General features: G+C 25.2%; 1 protein-coding gene across 1 annotated transcript; it reads right to left on the reverse strand.

Annotated features, from left to right (window-relative positions):
- Window positions 1-218: 218 nt before the first annotated feature.
- On the reverse strand, window positions 219-20,160 carry LOC126906996 (uncharacterized). Its single transcript, XM_050687973.1, has 14 exons — window positions 20,086-20,160; window positions 19,379-19,423; window positions 7,561-7,721; window positions 7,447-7,501; window positions 2,683-3,492; window positions 2,548-2,625; window positions 2,371-2,448; window positions 2,213-2,290; window positions 2,037-2,114; window positions 1,828-1,905; window positions 1,218-1,295; window positions 1,042-1,119; window positions 833-910; window positions 219-338 (listed from the first exon to the last, which is right to left on the reverse strand). Exons 3-14 carry the CDS (start codon window positions 7,714-7,716, stop codon window positions 310-312), a joined length of 1,674 nt encoding a protein of 557 aa, XP_050543930.1. The 5' UTR covers window positions 7,717-7,721; window positions 19,379-19,423; window positions 20,086-20,160; the 3' UTR covers window positions 219-309.
- Window positions 20,161-20,641: the final 481 nt, after the last annotated feature.

A 20,641-nucleotide genomic window follows, 5' to 3' on the forward strand; every position in this document is an offset into this window, starting at 1 on the left:
TCGTCGTCAATGATAAAAGTAGTCAATAAAGTCATGTTAGGTAATTTTATATGGAAAGATCCATTATTATTCTTAAAAAAATTAAATAATTTATTTATTAGCTCTTATTTTCGAAGATATGTTATGAGGTGTAGTTAAGAAATCACTTTGTATTGAATTTTAATTTGTATTTCTCTTGAAATTGTAATTTATTTACTTAAATTCAACTTAAATATAATATACAATAATTGGATCCACAAAATGGTTAATTACTATAATAGTAACAAAACGAAAATTGTTTAAAGATATATATTAAATGGTTTCATTTATTCAGAAATCTTCCACATCAAGCATATCATCTAATATTAAACAAAAATAAATTATTAGAGAATAACAATAGCAAATTGGTTATTTGCTATATTTATTGAATAAAATAATAACTAATTGTTTTATAATTGTAGTTACAAATTCTCAAAAAATTATTAAACTTGTATTTAATGGTAGGTAAATTTTTTACTTAAAATGTTGGTTTGCTCGGCCTATGAGAGGGTTATAATGAGTGTTTTATAAAAATATTACTCACTTATCAAATAATTTCCTATTTATCTACTTCATTGTTATATTGTATCATATTTATAGGAGAATTTAGAGCCATTTTTAAAAATATTAACATAATTGTTAGCTCAATTAAAAATTTATTTAAATTTATATTGAATATATAGCAGTGTATAATAATAAAAACTATTATATAAATATATTATAATAATAATACATACATAAGTATATTGCTTCTTAATCAAAATACCGTATTAGAAATATATTGAAGTACTGTAATGTTTTTTAAAAATATTACCTTCTTGTGTAATTCCTTTCTGTATATTTACTTCATTGGTATTTTGTATCGAATTTATATGAAGATAGTTTGCATTATCTAAAATTAATTACATAGTTGTTATCTTAATTGAAAGCCTATTTTAATTAATAATTATTAATTATAATGAATGTATTTCTATACATTTATTATAATTTCTATTTCAATATAGAGTATAATGAAAACTTTACATTCTTGTGCTATCTCTTTCAAATAATCTTCTTCATAGTTATCTTGAATCGAATTTAGAGGAGAATTTTGTATAACATCTAAATATATAATAATGCATACATAAGTATATTTTTTTTAATTGTAATAACGTATTATAAATAAATTGAAGTACTGTAGTATTTTTTAAAAATATTACCTTCTTGTGTAGTTCCATCGTGTATATTAATTTCATTTATATTTTGTTCAAAATTTATAGGAGAATAATATGCCATACCTAAAAATAATTATGTTTTTATCTTAATTAAAAGCCTATTTAAATTAATAATTAATGTATAGAAGTGTGTAATGAAAACTTTACATTCTTTTGATATCTCTTCCAGATAATGTTTCGTAGCTATGTTGTATCGAATTTATAGGAGGATTTTATATGACAACGAAATATATGATAATACATACATAGTTTAGTTTTGTTTTAGTCATTATCGAGGTGGACATTATACCCATGCACTCAGACCTGTTGGTCCATTGTGCGCACCTCATACCGAATTGTCTTGATTCGGTTTACCCATCTAAGTGTTATCACCGAAGTGTTAATAAATTATACCAATCATTGTATAAGGGTGGACCATAAAGTCATCTCTAGAGATAACCAAAGAGTCCTGTCTTTCTGGAGAAATTAAGTATCTCTCTGGGTTTTAGGTTTCTAACATCTTCTTTTTCTAATACATACATAAATATATTGTTTCTTAATCTGAATAACATATTATAAAAATATTGAGGTGCTGTAGTATACTGTAAAAAATTACCTTTTTGTGTGATTCCTTCCTGTATATTTACTTCATTGGTATATTGTATCGATTCTATAGAAGAATTATATACCATACCTAAAAATAATTACTTATTTGTTATCTTAATTGAAAGCCTATTTTAATTAATAATTATTAATTATAATGAATGTATTTCTATACATTTATTATAATTTCTATTTCAATATAGAGTATAATGAAAACTTTACATTCTCGTACTATCTCTTCCAGATAATCTTTTTCATAGTTATGATGCATCAAATTTATAGGATAATTTTGTGTAACATCTAAATATATAATAATACATACATAAGTATATTTTTTTTAATTGTAATAACGTATTATAAATAAATTGAAGTACTGTAGTGTTTTTTAAAAATATTACCTTCTTGTCTAGTGTTTACCTCAATATCTACTTCATCGTTATGTTGTATAAAATTTAAAAAAGGATATTTTTCCATATCTAAAAATATTAACGTATTTATCATCTCTATTTAAAGCTTATTTAAATTAATAATAAATAATTTATAGTAAAAACTTTACGTTCTCGTAATATTATTTCCAGAATATCTATTTCTTGGCTATATTGTTTCGAATTTATAGAAAGATTTTCTATGACATCTAAATACATAATAATACATAAATAAGTATATTGTTTTTTAATTGTAATAACGTATTATAAAAATATTAAGGTTTTGTAGTGTTTTTTAAAAATATTACTTTTTTGTGTAATTTCTTCCTGTATATTTACATTATTCGTATTTTGTATCATATTTATAGAAGGATATTTTACAAAACCTAAATATATTAAGAAATGAATAAATTTAAAAATGCAAATAATCTCTTAAATTATACCTATGTTGAAAACTGTACTCGAATCAGGTAAAAACGTCTGATTTTTGTCCGAATTAAATACAAAACCTAGTTCAACATACTTTTTCTGGATTATCGTTTGGACTAGATTGATTATTTTATTATTAAGATATAAAAAAAATTCTTGATATTTTTCTTGAGATTTTAATATGCCAAGTTCTTTATCCCAAAAATTCCACATTGAATCCGAATCTAAAGGTTTTAGAGTACAATATTTCATATTCTGTAATAGTTCTATATGTCTTGTGAGTAAAAACCGCTTAATATACATTAATGTTAGATTAATCGAATTCATTGTGTTTTCCAATGGAACTAATTTCTTTAAAGTTTCTTCCTTCTGTAAATTTGCTATAACTGTGCATAAAATAAAACTTTGCTTATTTTTGTGTGTACTCCATGGAAAGGTATGAAATACTTCGATAGCATCCAAAGCTCCTTTCATGAATGTTGCCAATGAAGTAATTTCATCTATTTTTTCTACAAGTTTGACTGTACAATTGTGCGCAATATTAAGAAAGTTCTTAGAACGTAAAATCATATGACAATGTTCTTGAAATTTGTTTAATATAATAAACATTTTATTTAAATCATTAGCGTAAGAACATCCAAGAAATACTGTAGCATGACGTATGGTGGAATCGCAATTGAATTTTGTTACAGTTTTAATCACATCTTCTAATAGAAACTTGTTGGAAAAATAAGTGATAAATTCCACATCATTTATATTAATCCATCCTTTTTGTCGTAGAAAATGGTTAATTGTATCGACGTTTCCTTTTACATTATTTTTTCCTTCGACATGTAAAAAAAAAATGTTACATATACAAAAGCACACTTGAATATTTAGTATTATTATCATTTTGATTTTCAAAAATGTATTGAATTATTTTCTTATAATAAATGCAAAAAAAATAAATAGTCGCAAAAAATCTGTTTGATTGTTAGGCTGGTAACAATAAATTCGTTTTTTTACAACTAAATTAAAAGAATAAGCGAAACATGTCGATTAAGAACATTGGTGAGAAAAGTAAACAAAATTTGACAAGTTTTTATCTTTCATATATTTTTGTTATTATAATAATATTTTTTTTCATCCTCCCTCCTAAAATATGTTTTTATATAGGGTCTCAGCCGTAATAATAAAACAATAATTTATTATTATATTTAATAATTATTGCCTACTTAGAATACTATTTTATAGTATCAATAATAGCATAATTTTAATAGTATTTATTACTAATAAGAAAAAAGTAAACATAGAATTTTTTTTTTAATTACATAGTAGCTTTTTTTTAGCCTATTTCTTACAAGAACTTTTGATCGATTGATAAAAAAATTTTATAAAAAGAAAAAAGATAAAAAAGACAAAAAATTTGCTACTTTGAAATTCAAAAATTAAATAAATAAATTTTTTATTTATATTGGTGATAAAAAATAAAGAAATATGCTTTACTTGTAGTCTAAAAAGGCAACAAATTTTTAAAAAACGAATTTATTCAAAACGATAATTATATTAAACGTTTTAAACGTTATTGTTATATACTATATAACAATTCATATAATTATTTTGAAAGGGCCTAATGAATCATGTTAGGAACCAAACTTGTATCATTTTCTTCAATGGCACATAAAATATTATTAATAATTTATCAATATTACATTGTACAAGGAATTAATATTGAGGTATAATAATTATGCTTATTATGACTAGTATTATCTTTGTCTGAAAGTAAATATTTAGGGCGATTATGTATCTCATATATCCTTGTGATAACGGTCCTTCGAATCGAATATCAAACTCTGGATGGTTTTTTTAATCTTTAAGTTCTGTACATTTATATATTCATAAGTCATATGTTAAACAGTTACACTGTATTGTGATATATTTTTGAACATAATTTAGATTACAAAAAAACTGGATAAATAATGTGTCAAGAATTCAATTTAAAATAACAAATATTACAATCAATACAACTTTTTATTGACAATAAAAATAGCGTAAGAATAAAAAGGCAATTTTTTACTTCAAATATTTGAGTTGATTTGACGTGTTTTTACTAGATTCTATCATATACTATTTATAATAATAAGTTGCCAATGAGGGGGCAACAGCTCCTTTAGTATTCTTTAGCTAATCCACTGGTTTCAATTTTTAACCACAAAATAAAATACTTTTAGAAAAAAAATATTTAATGAGTAAAATTTAATCATATCTATTTACGCTCAATATACGACTAAAAAGAGTACACTAATTGTTGAGTGAGTTTTATTTAGCCGATTGATGAAATAAAAGAGCATTACTTTAATTAAATAAAATAATTAATACTTAATTAATATAATTATATAAAATATTGAATCAATTGTGATCTATCATTTATTACAAGACCTGATATTTTTAGTATAGCCAAAATTTCATATTAGGTAGCTAAAGTAAAAATATTTATAACTAACACTAAAAACTTTTCTTATTATTTTTTTGTAAAAGAGGGTTCAAAGGGGAACATAATTATCTAACATATGGGTATACCATTTCATCTAAAATATAAATGTACGTTTTTGAAAAAAAATTTAATTCAAAATTTATAGCAATATGTAAAACGATGATTGATTCACTAAAATAACAGTTTTTGTTTAACATCTACAGATGTTTACATATAAATTATAAATAGTCGGGACAAATTTTATTTGAACTTTTAGCATGTAACATAAGCTTTAGTTTACATAGTTTGAGGCTCATAGAAATTCCTAAACAATTTAAAAAATTTATATGAAATGGTTTTGGTTGTCCCTAGAGACACTTTTATATTTATATTATTACAAGCGGTGTTAAATCCATGTTTATTTAAATATTTTTAGCATAAAATATTTTTTGGGCTCCATTATAGCATAATATAATATAGCATAGATGGTCACAGGGAAGAGAACTTAGCCTCCCTGAACTTTTCATCTACTCCCAAATATTTTAAAAATCATATGTAATCTTACTCCCTAAAAAATATTGAAAATCTGCCATTGGATATTAATAGATTTTTAAACGATTTGAACTACAGTTTGCCCACCTTAAACATTCATTAATAATATATACATAAAAACAGTTAACTTTCTAATACGAAATTGTGTAATTAAGTCAGAAAACGAAATACTAATTAGAAATAGTCTACGATTAGTATATTAAAAACTGATATTAAAAGAGACACGAGGGAGCATTTGCCTAAAGCAGGGTGCGGTACCATGACATATGGAAAGAGTTTTGGGTTTTCAACCGGTCCTTGTCGGTACAGCCTCGATTTCTAACTACAGCACAACTATTCTTAACATAAATGGTTCTCCAGGAGCATAAAATGATCCCGGAAGTTTTGTTATATAAAAAATATGTTTTTTATTATTAGGGATTATCTCAATAATAAAGCACAGATTTAAATCATTGTAAAAAATCGTTTTAAATCATAAACTAAGGTAAAATTGACTAACTATTGGGCGATCGGATTTTGTTATACATTTACTGTTGAAGGGGAAATAATTAAATAATGACGCCATCTACTATTATATGTATAATCTCCCAATTCACCCACACCGTTTTAAACATATTGTGTTCTGAAAACATTTTCATCGTATGTTTTTTCCACAAATCCCAGAGAAAAATGTTTTTTTTGATGGGACATGTCATTCCTTAACTTAATTTAGATTATGATTAAAAAATAAATTATACATGTATTCTCTCACTAAAAGTGATACTGTTCTATTTCTACTGTACCCTAAGACATGTTGAGTGTCTACCGAATAATTTAAAAAAAAAAAAAATTGTTAAGTATAAATATTTAAAGAAAAACTCGATATGATGACTCCATAAGGATGCTTTTGAATAATTAATAGGTTTATTTTTCTCGGTAACTCATTTAATACAACTAATTATAATCAAATTTTTTTTGAAAGAATATTTCATAATAATTCAAAATAAAAAAACCACGTTTCCATATTATAATTTTTATACAAAATTCCCCATAGTAGTCATCTAATTTGAATAAGTCTTAAAATTACTTAAAATAAAATACTTTTTATTCGTGATATTTTTATTTAGCTATTGCAATAAAAAAAAAATGATTTATTTATTAACGCATAAGTTAAAACGATACTTCGTAAAATAACAATATAATATCATTCTTGCAAAAAAATTTGTGAAGTAAATATGTGTTCTCATTTAAATTATTTTCGAAAATTAAGTCATTGTTTGGTTAATACTTTAGAAATATTTTAAAAATTACTATATTTCTTCAATTTAAGAAAATCATCTTGCCTCGCTCTCCCCTATTAATATAAAATAGAAATTAATATTTAAACTTCAAATACAAATCAATAAAATTAAAAAAAACTAATGACTACTAAATATTTTATTAATTATTCAAAACACTATATGACAAATTTATCTTTGTTTACAAATAAAGTTTATTAGGACATATACAATTAAAAAATGTTCGAAGGCATACTAAAGTTCCAATTAAAAAGTAATATCGGGCTTGTTAAGTTTTTGAACATATACAGCGTAAGAGATTAGTTGTTGGTTCTCATGTTTTATATATGAGATCCATAATTTCCAAGTAGTTCTCGCTAATATGAGTGCTCGTAAAACTAAAATGTATTTTACTTTTTCAATTTTTTTATCAAAAGCAAACCAATGTTTATTTATGACTTCATTTCTTGATTCCATGAAATGTTTTATGTCGATTTTTGATTTAAAACATAACTCACTTTTATTCGCAATAATTGGTCGAAGTATCGCTGGTTTAATTATCTCATTATCTTTCTAGAGAAATAATCATTAGCAATTAAAATCTAACAAAATTTGAATTACTCTTATAAGACCTTTATTTGTTCATAATCGTATGCTCGAGTCAAACTCAACTTTCGTTGTCTCTTTATCATATTATATGTCATATTTCTCCAAACCGTAATGTATCTTATTAAGGTTATCTTTCTGTAGTAGTTGACCATACATCTTATCAGTCTGTCAGATTCCATTAAAACTATTCAAGTTAACAAAAGTTCAACAGATATCATAATTAGTTTTAATATTAACAAATAATATTTTTCAAATGTAACATGTTTAGTATATATAATATAAAAATTTCGATATAACTATCTAAATTGATTTATTTCTATAGAAATAATGATGTTATTTGTAAAAAAATCACATACGAAAAAAATTGTTGGGTATAAAGTAGACCATTTAAGTTCAACTTTATATAACGATCTGAAAATTTATCATTCTTAACTTTTAAAAAAGTAATTAAAAAAACGAATTGTTTACATAAATGTACAATTGTATATTTACATTTAAATTAATTTTAAGTTTAAAAAAACCAACCAAGCACAGTGGTGACGAGGCATAGTTAGATCAAGTATAATGATATTTGACAGTGATTAAAATCACTATAAAAAGAAACGCTTCGATGCAAATCTTTAGATAGTGTTTAATTTTAAAAATTGGTGAATTATTCCAAAAGCTACATAATCTGCTAGTTCCTTATTAATATCCTGATTAAGATAAAGTATGTCGAATGAAAAAGGGATAATTAAAAAATATTATTTCTCATTAAAAAATTATGTTGATCTATTCACTTTTCATTAAGTCATATCATTATAAAGTTAAAAATGTAAAAAATAAAATCGAGAATTTTCACACAATAATAGCATTCGGTAGCTATTTTCACCGTGAAGACAAAATAAAGTCCGAAATGTTTTTTTTGCATAATAAAGTAAATAAATAATAAAAAGTTGTCATTTTGAATCACCCCCTGTAGGTAGGTAAAAAGTCAGATTTATAAATAAAATATACCAAATGATAGGTAAAGACATCATGCATCTATAAAAAAAACCATTATATTGATCCATCCATTTTTCAAAAAGTTATAGCATTATAAAGTTAAAAATATAAAAAAGAATTTTTTTACAAAAATCGTGTTTTTTTTATTAACTTTGATGTCTGTTTTCACCTTGAAGATAAAATAAAGTCCGAAATTTTTTTTTACTATAATAAAGTATATTACATTAACTTTAATTTAAGATATATATAAAAGTGTCTGACTTTCCGGAACACTTACAAAAGTTAAGTTGAAAAAGATCTACTTTCTACATGTACTTTTTAGATTTGAACCCCCCTCATATATAGGGAAATGATCCGATTAAAAAAAACAGTATGTCGAATGAAAGATGTATATAAATACTACTTTTCATGAAAAAATTGTATTGATCCATACATTTTTCAAAAAGTTATAGCATAATAACGTTAAAAATGTAAAATACAAAATCGAAAATTTTCACACAAAAATAACATTTGGTATCCATTTTTACCGTGAAGATAAGATAAAGTCCGAAATTTTTTTTTTTTCATGATAAAGTATATTACATTAGCTTTAATTTAAGATATATATAAAAGTGTCAGACTTCCCCGAACATTTTCAAAAGTTAAGTTGAAAAAATTAAATTTTTGTGAAAAAGTTGTCATTTTAAATCCCCCCCTGTGGGCAAATAAAGGGTCACATATAAAAAAAAAATATACCAAATGAAAGGTAATGATATCATGCATCTATATAAAAAAAATTATATTGATATGTTCATTTTTGAAAAAGTTACCGCACATTTTAGTAAAAAAATTTAAATTAAAGATGTATATAAATACTACTTTTCATGAAAAAATTGTATTGATCCATACATTTTTTAAAGTTATAGCACTTTAAAGTAAAAAATGTAAATTATAAAATCGAGAATTTTCACACAAAAATAGCATTCGATAGCCATTTTCACCATGAAGACAAGTCTAGAGGTCAAATTTTTTTTTTCAAATTAAAGTATATTACATTAACTTTAATTTAAGATATATATATAAAAGTGTCAGATCTTCCGGAACATTTTCAAAAGTTAAGTTGAAAAAGATAATTTTTTGTGAAAAAGTTGTCTTTTTAAATCCTGCTCCGTGGGCAGATAAAGGGTCAAATTTACAAAAAAAATATATCAAATGATAGGTAAAGACATCAAGCATCTATAAAAAAAAAAAACTATATTGATATGTTCATTTTTGAAAAAGTTACGGCACATTTTAGTAAAAAAATTTCGAAAATTAGCGATTTTTAAATTTGTAATTTTTTTGGAGGTTCCCCCATTTACGGGGAACGAGGGAAATTTTTTCAATTTTTGTGGGTAATGTCTCAACTAGATACGATTTGTGATCTTTTGACGTATTATTGAAAGAAATCGGTTCGGTGAGAGCTGAGAAACAGTGGTAACAGAAAAAAAAAAAAAAAAATACAAAAAAAAACACATCTTAGTAAAACTATACCTTCTCAGCTTCGCATCGAAGCTAAAATTCATATTTACTATCAAATTGAATGATTTAATGTGTTATTTTATTTTATAATTCATATTACTATGAATATTTTAAATCTATATAGAAGTCAAACTTTAATAAGTCCATTATTGTATTTCAATATTTTTTTAAATTTTAAATTCTTTCATATTCTACAGAAAATATAAATTTTTATACATTAAATTACAACTATAATATAAAAATAAATAAATCATAAAAACTGTTATAAAATATCAATTTTTAAATATATTATCTATTACACATCTATCTATAGATGCGCCATTACGCTTTATACAAAGAGTTTTAATAAATACAGAAAATATGGCATTATTTGATTTTATATGACGCACTTCTAATATTCTATAATTTTGGTAAAAATATAAATTATGATTTTCGCCCTTGATGCGTTTTAAACAACACTCTTCATAAAGACTTAAAACTAGAAACAGTAAACGTAGTAGCATCATAACTCTTAGTTTCCATTGTCATTCTCTTTCTGATCGCAAATATCTAATAACTGAACTATTATCCAAAAAATTTCTGAAAAACTCACCGGGCCTCCATTTACGTTATGTAGAAACCTTCTCAATAATAAAAAAAAAATTAAATAAATATATAAATCTTAAATTAGAGACCTCTCATTGAATAGCTTCCAATTATATATATTTGTAAATAATAAGTTATGTATCTCGCATAAAATTTATTTATTATGCCTTTTAGATTCTAAAGATAATGTTTTTATGGTAATGTTCGTTATGTTAAAAATAAATCAAATATATAAGCGAATAACCATTTTTTTAAAAATATATTTTAATTTTTATCAAACTTAATATGTTTCAAATGTCTGAGCATTTTTGTGATTTTAGAAATTGTTTTTAAAAATAATAACTAAGTATTATTTCTATTTGATATTTAAAGAAATATAAAAAAGAAAGCCTTCAATATTTTTATGAATACATTAATGTAAATTTTTCTAAGTATTTTTTTATACAGTCCTATAAAATTGTTTTTTTAAGCAATTATTACATCTTAAAACAATAAGTTTATTTTAAGAATTTACTAGTGTTTCAAAGTATACATTTTTTTAGATGTTTGCATATATTTGAAAGACTAATGTAAGGGTTTTCACTAATTTTTACACTCAAATGAACAAATACCATAAAAATGTAGTTTGAAAAATTATTTTTAATGTTAAAACAAATATCATACATTATATTTATATTTAGCATATAAGTATCGATATCATAAAAATATATTTCATTAAATTTATTAAATTAGAGTTATATAGAGTAAAATATTTACTTATAATTTAATTGTTAAATTAGTAAAAAAATTATTACTTTAAGATCCCTGACATAAATAATTTGACTATTAATTATGCATTTTATCACTTTAATCATTATTTTGTTCTTCTACAGAATAGATGAATCAAAATCTAATGAACTTGATCTTAAAGAACCCGATGAACGTTTATTATTACATTTCATGACCAACCATAAAAGGCTAATGAATTTAACTTTAATAAGTCATAAAATTTACACTGCACCAGAAATGATAAATGTTATTGATCGAGAAAAATGGAACTTCAACTTGGAGGGTGAACTATCACTTCTAACAAATCCAACCCAGTTATACAAAGGTACTGCTGCAGTTTTTTATCATGAAATTAATGTCGTTGAGAGAAAGTTAGGTGATATTTTGAATGAAGCTATTTTAAAACGCAAGTATATAGAGGGTATGTTATGGTTTCGAAATGTTATTGAAAGTGTTGGTATTTCTGTCATTATTAGATTTTGTGACATCACCGTAAGGTTAATAAACACAAAAAAGTTCAAATCAATTAATTTAGAAGACTATTTAAATATGTTCCAAGACTTACAAAAAATATTCAATTTTCACATGATAAGAACAGAACCAGTTGATAAAATGATAAATATGATCAAATATTTAATATTCACTGAAAATCGTTTGTCCGGAAAGTTTAAGTATTTAAAGGATTGCTATATAGTTAAGAGCCGTTACATCAGTTGCGTTAATTTAGTAGAGGTATATAATTTTAATGATATTGGGGATTCGGAAGATACAACATTTTTGAATTCAAAATTAGAATTAATGTTTCCTGAATCAAATTTAATTGATGACCTGTCACAATGGTAATTTTAATCCAAACTTTTGTTTATATGATTTGTAATTTAATTATAGTTGTCGATAAAATAAATATAAATTTTAGTAAATAATTTGGTTGTTGCATTCATATCGATTTGGGCTGCCAACTTATTCCTCCTTGACTACGTCACTAGTATGCATTAATCTTTCATACTTAATACACAATATATTACATAAAAATAATTTTCTAGTAAAATGTCTCTAATTTTAAAATAGCGTAATTAACTCAATTAGTTCATACGTTGATTGTGAAATGATTAGATTTTCATTTATTTTTAATTATTTTAATAGTGTTTACTACATAGTATCGGTTTTGAAATATTCGTGTAACATTTGTTAACTTTGAATTTAATAATTAAAATAAAATGTAACATTAATGAATAATAAATGACTAGACTCTGCCTATCAAAAAAGTGTGGTCCTCTACTAGTCCCACGCACGCATGACTCATTAGGCTCTTTGGGCCATCCTTTTGGACCAGATTTAATATTCCCGTAGGAGTACTCGGCTACGCCGCCACGAAAAGTTTTTACCACAAAAAGTATTACTTTAAAATAAGTATACCAAGAAGATAATCAACATTCAATGATTATAATGAGTAATATTTAAAATGTGTCGATAGTAAAATGTAATAAGTATATAGTTGGCATTTTTTCCAATGTCATCGCAATAATATAAATAATACTGTCGAGAATTAGTATGGGAAGATTACACTTATTAATTTTATTAATAATGAAAATTTACATTATTAAAACATTATATATAATATACGTTGTTAGATATGTACTTTAATATCATTTAAGTTTACTAATTAAAAACTACGATATTTTTGTTATTGTAGTGTTATTTACAAATTGTTTTCGACAATACTTAAATTAAATATCTTTAGAAAAGAAAATCAGATAGTGACAAAGTTATACAGTATTTGTCGATAAGAAACATTTTTGATAAGTTTCCGTTGAACTAAGAGAAGCAAATGCAAAAATTAATAATTTTGTTATTATTTTTCGATTAATAAAGTGGTTCATGATAAATGGGCAACGGAGACATAGGCAAAACAATTGTTTTAAATGTTTTCAGTCCCTGATTATGATAATATCATAGAAAAAACACAGTGCAGTGGGTACGCGGCATAGTTGGGACAAATATCAGGCAGTGATTAAAAATCATTGTTAGGTGGGGCACTGCAAACCATATGCCGCTAACCTGGCACCCTGGAGAAAGGAAATAATAGAATATGATTAGATAGAATGAGACTGTTACATGATATCCGGAGAAAGAGTATGAATATCATAAAGAACTAAAGAATTAATGAACTCAGTTCAATTTTAAGAGAGTAAAGGGCAGTTTAAGAGATAATGGAAAAGTTGCTTAAATGTTCCTCGTCGTGGAAAGTACAAAATGAAGATGAATTTGTTGTATAAGAAAATTTAATTTAATAATGAATTATGGCCGTTAATATCATTTAATATACACTTGATAATATTTCATTAAATAAAACCATTATTCATTATTTTTAGAACAATAGTCGATACTTTACAAAATTTAAAGCAATTATACACATATAATATGTCATTCGTATATAAAAATAAATTTGACAAAAACGAAATTACAAAATGAACGTTAACAAAAAAATGAAAACGTGGTGGTGCGAAACAATTATTATATTACCGCTAGTATTATATTTTAAGTAATAATAATTATGATACTCATTCTTTATACTGTCTACCTAGTAATTTAGTTTAGAAGAGATTAGGTGACCGATATTAACCCGTGGCAGCTATTTTCCCAATCTCTCCTACAACTAACACTATTACTATAAATTTTATAATTACATGAAATCAATCATTTTTGGCCTTAAAATTATTTCATATTATGGCATTTCTATTTAAAATTAGTTTTACTATAGTCAGTTAAAAAAAAAACATTTTAATTTATTGATTATTGACTCATGTGGCAAAATATACTTAAAATGTTTGTTAAGTCAAAAATATTTATCATTTATCATTGTAGTAATCGATTATAATTTTAAAATATCTATAATATAAAAGCCAAATTAAACAGTTTATGTTAAGTTAGTGCTAACACGATATTTTCATTTCAATTATTATAATATTTCGCTAAGTAAGCCGATCTTAGTTTGTACTTTGACGTCAATAAACATTTTGAATATCAATAAAAATAGTGTTTAAAAACTAATATCTTTTAAATTCAATTGGTTCGACACCATTAATTAATTTTAACATTGATAAGTGTTTTATACGTTAACTTACAATGCAAATGTTTTTAATTAATGTCATTTTTTTATATCTTATGAATAATATGATATGTAAAGCGATCATATTGAAATTGGAACTACTTGATATAGATAAATACAATGAATACGTAAACGCAAACACAAACACAAACGAAGAAATGAATCTAATGAATTTAATAATAAATTCCCATCCAATATACACTGCACCCGAAACTATGAATACTGATCCACAAAATATTAATTTTAATTTAAACCTAGATTTTACTGCTCCAACGCCCGCACCACCATCGGAGCCATATAGATGTACTGCTCCAGTTGCTATGTATGGTATTGATGTTGTTGGTAGAACATTGAACGAAATTGTGAATGAAGCTCGTATAAAAAAACAATATTTTGAAGGTATGATATGGATCCGAAATGTAATTGAAAGCATTGGAATATCTGTGCTAATTAATTATTGTAAAATTATTTTACAGTTGTTAGCTATAAAATTTGTCAAATTAAAAAATATAATGGGTGATTATACTTTACAAATAACGCGATTGAGGTCAAAGTTTGAAGAATATATCATACGTACTGAGCCAATAGACAAATTTTTAAAAAATGCACAAAGATATTCAAATAAGAAACCACGCCCAGATACAAAAGAGAGATTTCGAAATGATTGTATTCGATTTATTAATCGTTATTCAAATTGCATTGATTTAGTGAGTCTACAAGAGTGGAATGATTTGGACTTTTCAAATAATAAAGATACACTATGCTTGACACTACAGACGATAATACTTAATAATAGATTAGTTCATTCTAATATGTAAAAAAAATGTACAATAATACAATAAAATAAAAACTAAATACATTTTTTTGAATTATTTTTACGTAAAATATTTTTAGGATTTTCATTTTGCAGTCATTTAGTGAGTGTACCTGAGTAGGATTCTTTAAATACAACAACAAATAGTGACGCAAAACCAAAAAGTTTAATATTGATAATGATTAATATTTCTAGAATATTTAAGTATTTCAATTAAAAAGAATTTAATGAAATAAAAATTATAAAAATTATTTTCAAATATTTTTGCGTAAAATAATTTGTTTTAATTATTTTTTAAATAGATCATAATTATTCGTTTATCATAATAAAAATCGGTTAAATTTTTTTACACCCATTTATTAGTATAATCTAAAAATAAGTATTCTAAATTGCATCATTATTACAGTGTTCATTTTTTTATAAATGAAACATTTATCGACGTGTCGTAAATTTTATTTGATATAATTATGATTTCATTATATTTCATGACATCATTTTGAATGAAGTTTTAAAAAATAAATATAAATAAGCTCATTCTGATCTTAAAGGTGCACAATAAATTATTGAAAATAATAAATTCCGAACTATATTGTTTACAAATCTAACTACTACATAAATAAATAATAAAAAAAAACCCAGCACAGAGGGGTCGAGGCACAGTGGTGCCGTGGTATAGTTGGATTAAATATAATAACTGACAGTGATTAAAATCACTATCAAAAATAAACGCTTCAATGCAAATCTTTAGAGTGTTTAATTTTAAAAAATTAGTGGATTATTCCAAAAGTTACATAATCTGTTAGTTCCTTATTAATATCCTGATTAAAATAAAGTATGTCGAATGAAAAAGGTATTATTAAAAAATATTATTTCTCATAAAAAAATAATGTTGATCCATACACTTTTCAATATGTCATACTATTATAAAATTAAAAATGTAAAAAATAAAGTCGAGAATTTTCACACGAAAATAGCATTCGGTAGCCATTTTCGCCATGAAGACAAGTCCAGAGGACAAATTTTTTTTTTTCAAATTAAAGTATATTACATTAACTTTAATTTAAGATATATATATAAAAGTGTCAGACCTTCCGGAACATTTTCAAAAGTTAAGTTGAAAAAGATAATTTTTTGTGAAAAAGTTGTCTTTTTAAATCCTCCTCCGTGGGCAGATAAAGGATCAAATTTACAAAAAAAATATATCAAATGATAGGTAAAGACATCAAGCATCTATAAAAAAAAAATTATATTGATCTGTTCATTTTTGAAAAAGTTACGGCACATTTTAGTAAAAAAACTTGAAAAAATTTCGAAAATTAGCCATTTTTAAATTTGTAATTGTTTTGGAGGGTTCCCCCATTTACGGGGAACGAGGGATTTTTTTTCAATTTTTAAGGGTAATGTCTTCGACTAAATACGATTTGTGATCTTTTGACGCATCGTTGAAAGAAATCCGTTCGGTGAGAGCTGAGAAAAAGTGGTAACAGACACAAAAAAAAAAAAAACACATAGTAAAACCCATCAGCTTCACATCGAAGCTAACATACATACGTATACATTTTTTTAAAATATCACCACACATTCTATGGAAACTATGATTTTCACTTGACAAAATAATATGATATGAGTCATATTTTTAAAGTAGCAAAATTCTGCTCCTTACTTTTTAGAGTATTTCTTTTATCAATTCAAAAGACTATTTTTTGTTTGAAACTTTTGAATCATCAACATTTTACGTATGTACATTAGCGTAAGGTGGTCAAAATTATAAAATAAGCTACATTTAATATTTTGTCCTCCAAAAAATTACTTTTATATAACAATGCATACAATTTTTAATTTTTTGAGGGGAGTTAAATTTTAATTAGAGGGAATCTTAGACCCCTATCCCGTACAGTGCACCTACGCATGTATCACTCCAATTGTAAATGCTAATATAAATATTTGAAAAGTATTATTCTTAGTATAAATAATTTTTTATTCATAGAATCAGTAGCGATTGGAAAATTTGATAGGTAAATCAGAGTTCAATCGTTCTAGTTTGCTACTATTACAAAGAGTGATAAAGACTAACTTTTGAAATTTACGCAAATATTCATAATTTTTGGTGAATTTTCGTACTGGTACTTGTAGAATTATTAATTATATAGCCATTTTTCAGATATTTGCAACGGGCCAGTTCGTACTACTTTTGAATTTACGTTTCTATAAGCTACTTATTGTTCATTTTATTAATTGTGTTATTAAAACTAGTCAAAAATGCATATAGTAAATATTTCTATTCAGTGTGCGCTAAGTCGGCACTTAAAATGTTGTTTGTTTTGTTTACTGTTGGCCCTAAGGAGTGTTAGGGGCCTGTTTAATAGTTGAGGATCTTGGTCAAAACCAAGAATCGGAAGCTACCCGACGTCTGCCCAAATATCGTCCCTATCTCCTTAAATGAGTTTTAATTACCTGAAGGATACACAGGCAATCGTGTACCTTAGTTACAGGGGATAGATTATTAAGAACATAGTAATAAATGTTCTTACAGTAGGCAACATTTCCTTTGTACTGCTAGTCACCGTTACCATATTCTATCGTTATATCGTTATATGTATAAGCTATACATAAAAAACAAAATGAAATAAAAAAATACAAAAATTTAGAATTGAAAGTGGGTCTAAGGGCTGACACAATATTATTTTTCCAGCTAACACGAGACGTATTGAAAAAAATTCAATACATATAAACTAAATTGGCTAGTCTCAAAGCTCCAGAAAAAAGAGATGCAGTTGTAATATTAGTGACATGGTCCCGCACCGCTTGGTGTTCCACGTAGTCCCACGACCCACGCCACCTTTATCAGCCGTCGCCATTTTTATGATAGTTTGACAGACTAATACCGCGGTACAAAGTGCAGAAATTGCCAACGACCCGCCGCAAATAATACGTTCAAGTCACCTTGGTGATACCGAACTGCCAGCACTGTTTCGACGTCAACGCATCTTTTGATTATTTGTGCTGTTTAATTCTTCTAATCTCGAACTACTGTGCAACAATATTTGTATTTGTTGTTTTTCTTGTGTGAATAAACGGGTCCACGTCGATTTTATAATTAATTGTGTCGACTGCCGTTTGTTCATCATCACCAATTCGCCCAAAACATTACTTTTAAATTTAGAAACATAAAGTAATTGAGTTCTGGTAAAATGAACTGAGGTAATAAATCCAACCTGGAATAGTAGTTCAGGACAATCATCATTAAAATTTATAATGTTGTAAATGAACATAATGTTTGCTAATTTACACCTGATTTGACATGTATCTAGGCCAATTGAGCCCACGACTAAAATCCCTGGAAATTGGTAGTTTCATCTTAAATGCAAATAATTAAAAAAAAATTTATATTCATCATTCTCAAATTTTGAAATATGGGTTATGTAGTTAGGAGACCAAAAAAGAGAATCAAACTAATTGAGAACGATATAAAGATTTTGTGCAGTTTTTATTTTTAAATCGTACTATGTTTCTATTTAAAAAACTAAGCATTTTTAAAGATTTATTTATAGTAAAAATATTAATCAATGTTTAAAGGGAGAAAATTAAGTATACACCGTTCAATAAATTAGGTTGTAAAAATTTACGATCAGCATAGCCTCAAAAACCTGTATAATTCACATCTTTGAAATGGGTTTATAATTACAAACTGTAGAAATACTAGTGGTGTTAGGGCGTGGGCTGCAAATACTATGCCGCTTACCCTGACACCTGTAAACTCTTTTAGGGAATGAGTGGACAGTATATTTGACTAAAATCGTCTGCTCACACACGACCTTACTTGAAGCCGGAGAGGTTGTCTACAGGAAACAAGAGGGTGTGTGAGACAGGCAACAACGGTAACTTAACAATGAATACAAAATTATTATTTAATAATGACTGGAATAGCAGTTATCACAAAGCTGTATTAATAAAGTACAGAATAAATTAATAAATTTGGAGTGCAATAATCTTTATAAGTGAATAATTCAACAATTGCCACTTCGGCCTAAATAAGTAATTAATATTTCAACAAACAATAAATATAATGAATACAACTCACAGTTTCGTAGAAATGTGTTTGTGCACTGGCCAGCTGCAACAACACCTAAAACTCACTTAAATTTAACTCAATTTATAACAAATACAATTAACAAGAAATATATAAATATACTCAAAATAAAATATATAAATGGTAGTTTAAATTTGTAGCAATATCTGCTCAATAATAAAAAATACACATTTACATCGAACTCATTATAAACATAAACATACACTGACTCTTTTTTCAAACTTTATCTTAACCTAATATTTACAAAAGGAGAGGAATAAGGTGGAGGAAATGACTGTAGTCCGGCTATTTGACTTGGCCTAGCTTTTAGGTGTTAGCTTTGCGTATAGAGCGCAGCACAGAACTTGTTTGAGCCGTAACAACCGGTTTTATGTATTATAATTACATAAGACCTTTTCCAAAAAGTAGAAAAATAACCAATGTTCTATTAAAATTTAATAAATAAATAAATTTATTTAATAAATATAATAAAGGATTAACTAGAACATAGCATCACTTTTTTTAAGAAAATAGGGAAATATTGTCAATACCAACTCCACAGTATAAGTTTAAAGTAGATAAATAATCACTAATCTCATAATCATATAATTGATAACTATTAAAATTTAAGTAAGAATTAATATTTAAATTAAAAACGGAGGAATAAGATAATTCTATATTGTTAAAATACATAACATATACAGAAGAGAAATAATTACCGAAAAAAGCAGCTGACTCTGTAGTGCATTCAACACTCGTGTCATTATAAATAAAGCAATCTGGTAAAATTGATTTATTTCTTTTTGTGGCTACTGTTTATATAATTCTGGAAAATCTTAACTTTATTAACAATATCATTTTCAATTTTAACTAAATAATTGTTAACATGTCGATTTAACATAATTTTACATTGCTTTCTAAGATCAGAAAATATGCAGTAATCATGATAGTTTTTACTAACTTAAAATTAATTTTTTTTATATAAATTAATTTATGTAACTGTGAAAAAGTTGTCATTTTGAATACCGCCCTGTGGGCAAGTAAATTATCAGATTTATAAAAAAATTATACCAAATGATAGGTAAAAACATCATGCATTTATAAAGAAAAATCATATCGATTTAGTCATTTTTACAGTCTGTAATAGAGTAGTCGTTGAATAAAATAAATAATAATATCAATAAGACAAAAGTGATAGCATAGAAAACTATGTCTATAATGGCCGCACAAACACAGCTGCCTTTTATTAGTTCGACGTCAGTGCTAGGGCTATAG

This window comes from Daktulosphaira vitifoliae, unplaced genomic scaffold (genome assembly GCF_025091365.1).
Source record: "Daktulosphaira vitifoliae isolate Bord-2020 unplaced genomic scaffold, ASM2509136v1 Scaffold_5, whole genome shotgun sequence".
Lineage (NCBI taxonomy): Eukaryota > Metazoa > Arthropoda > Insecta > Hemiptera > Phylloxeridae > Daktulosphaira > Daktulosphaira vitifoliae.

What these genes read in the sequence shown, in the direction of transcription:
- LOC126906996 (XM_050687973.1), bottom strand. Translation starts at nt 7,716, where the DNA reads ATGGAATCTGACAGACTGATAAGATGTATGGTCAACTACTACAGAAAG. An exon ending in ACGATTATGAACAAATAAAG is followed by an intron (nt 7,502 to 7,560) that starts GTCTTATAAGAG and finishes TTATTTCTCTAG; the next exon opens with AAAGATAATGAGATAATTAA. An exon ending in GGAAGAAATTACACAAAAAA is followed by an intron (nt 2,449 to 2,547) that starts GTAATATTTTTA and finishes TTATGTATTTAG; the next exon opens with ATGTCATAGAAAATCTTTCT.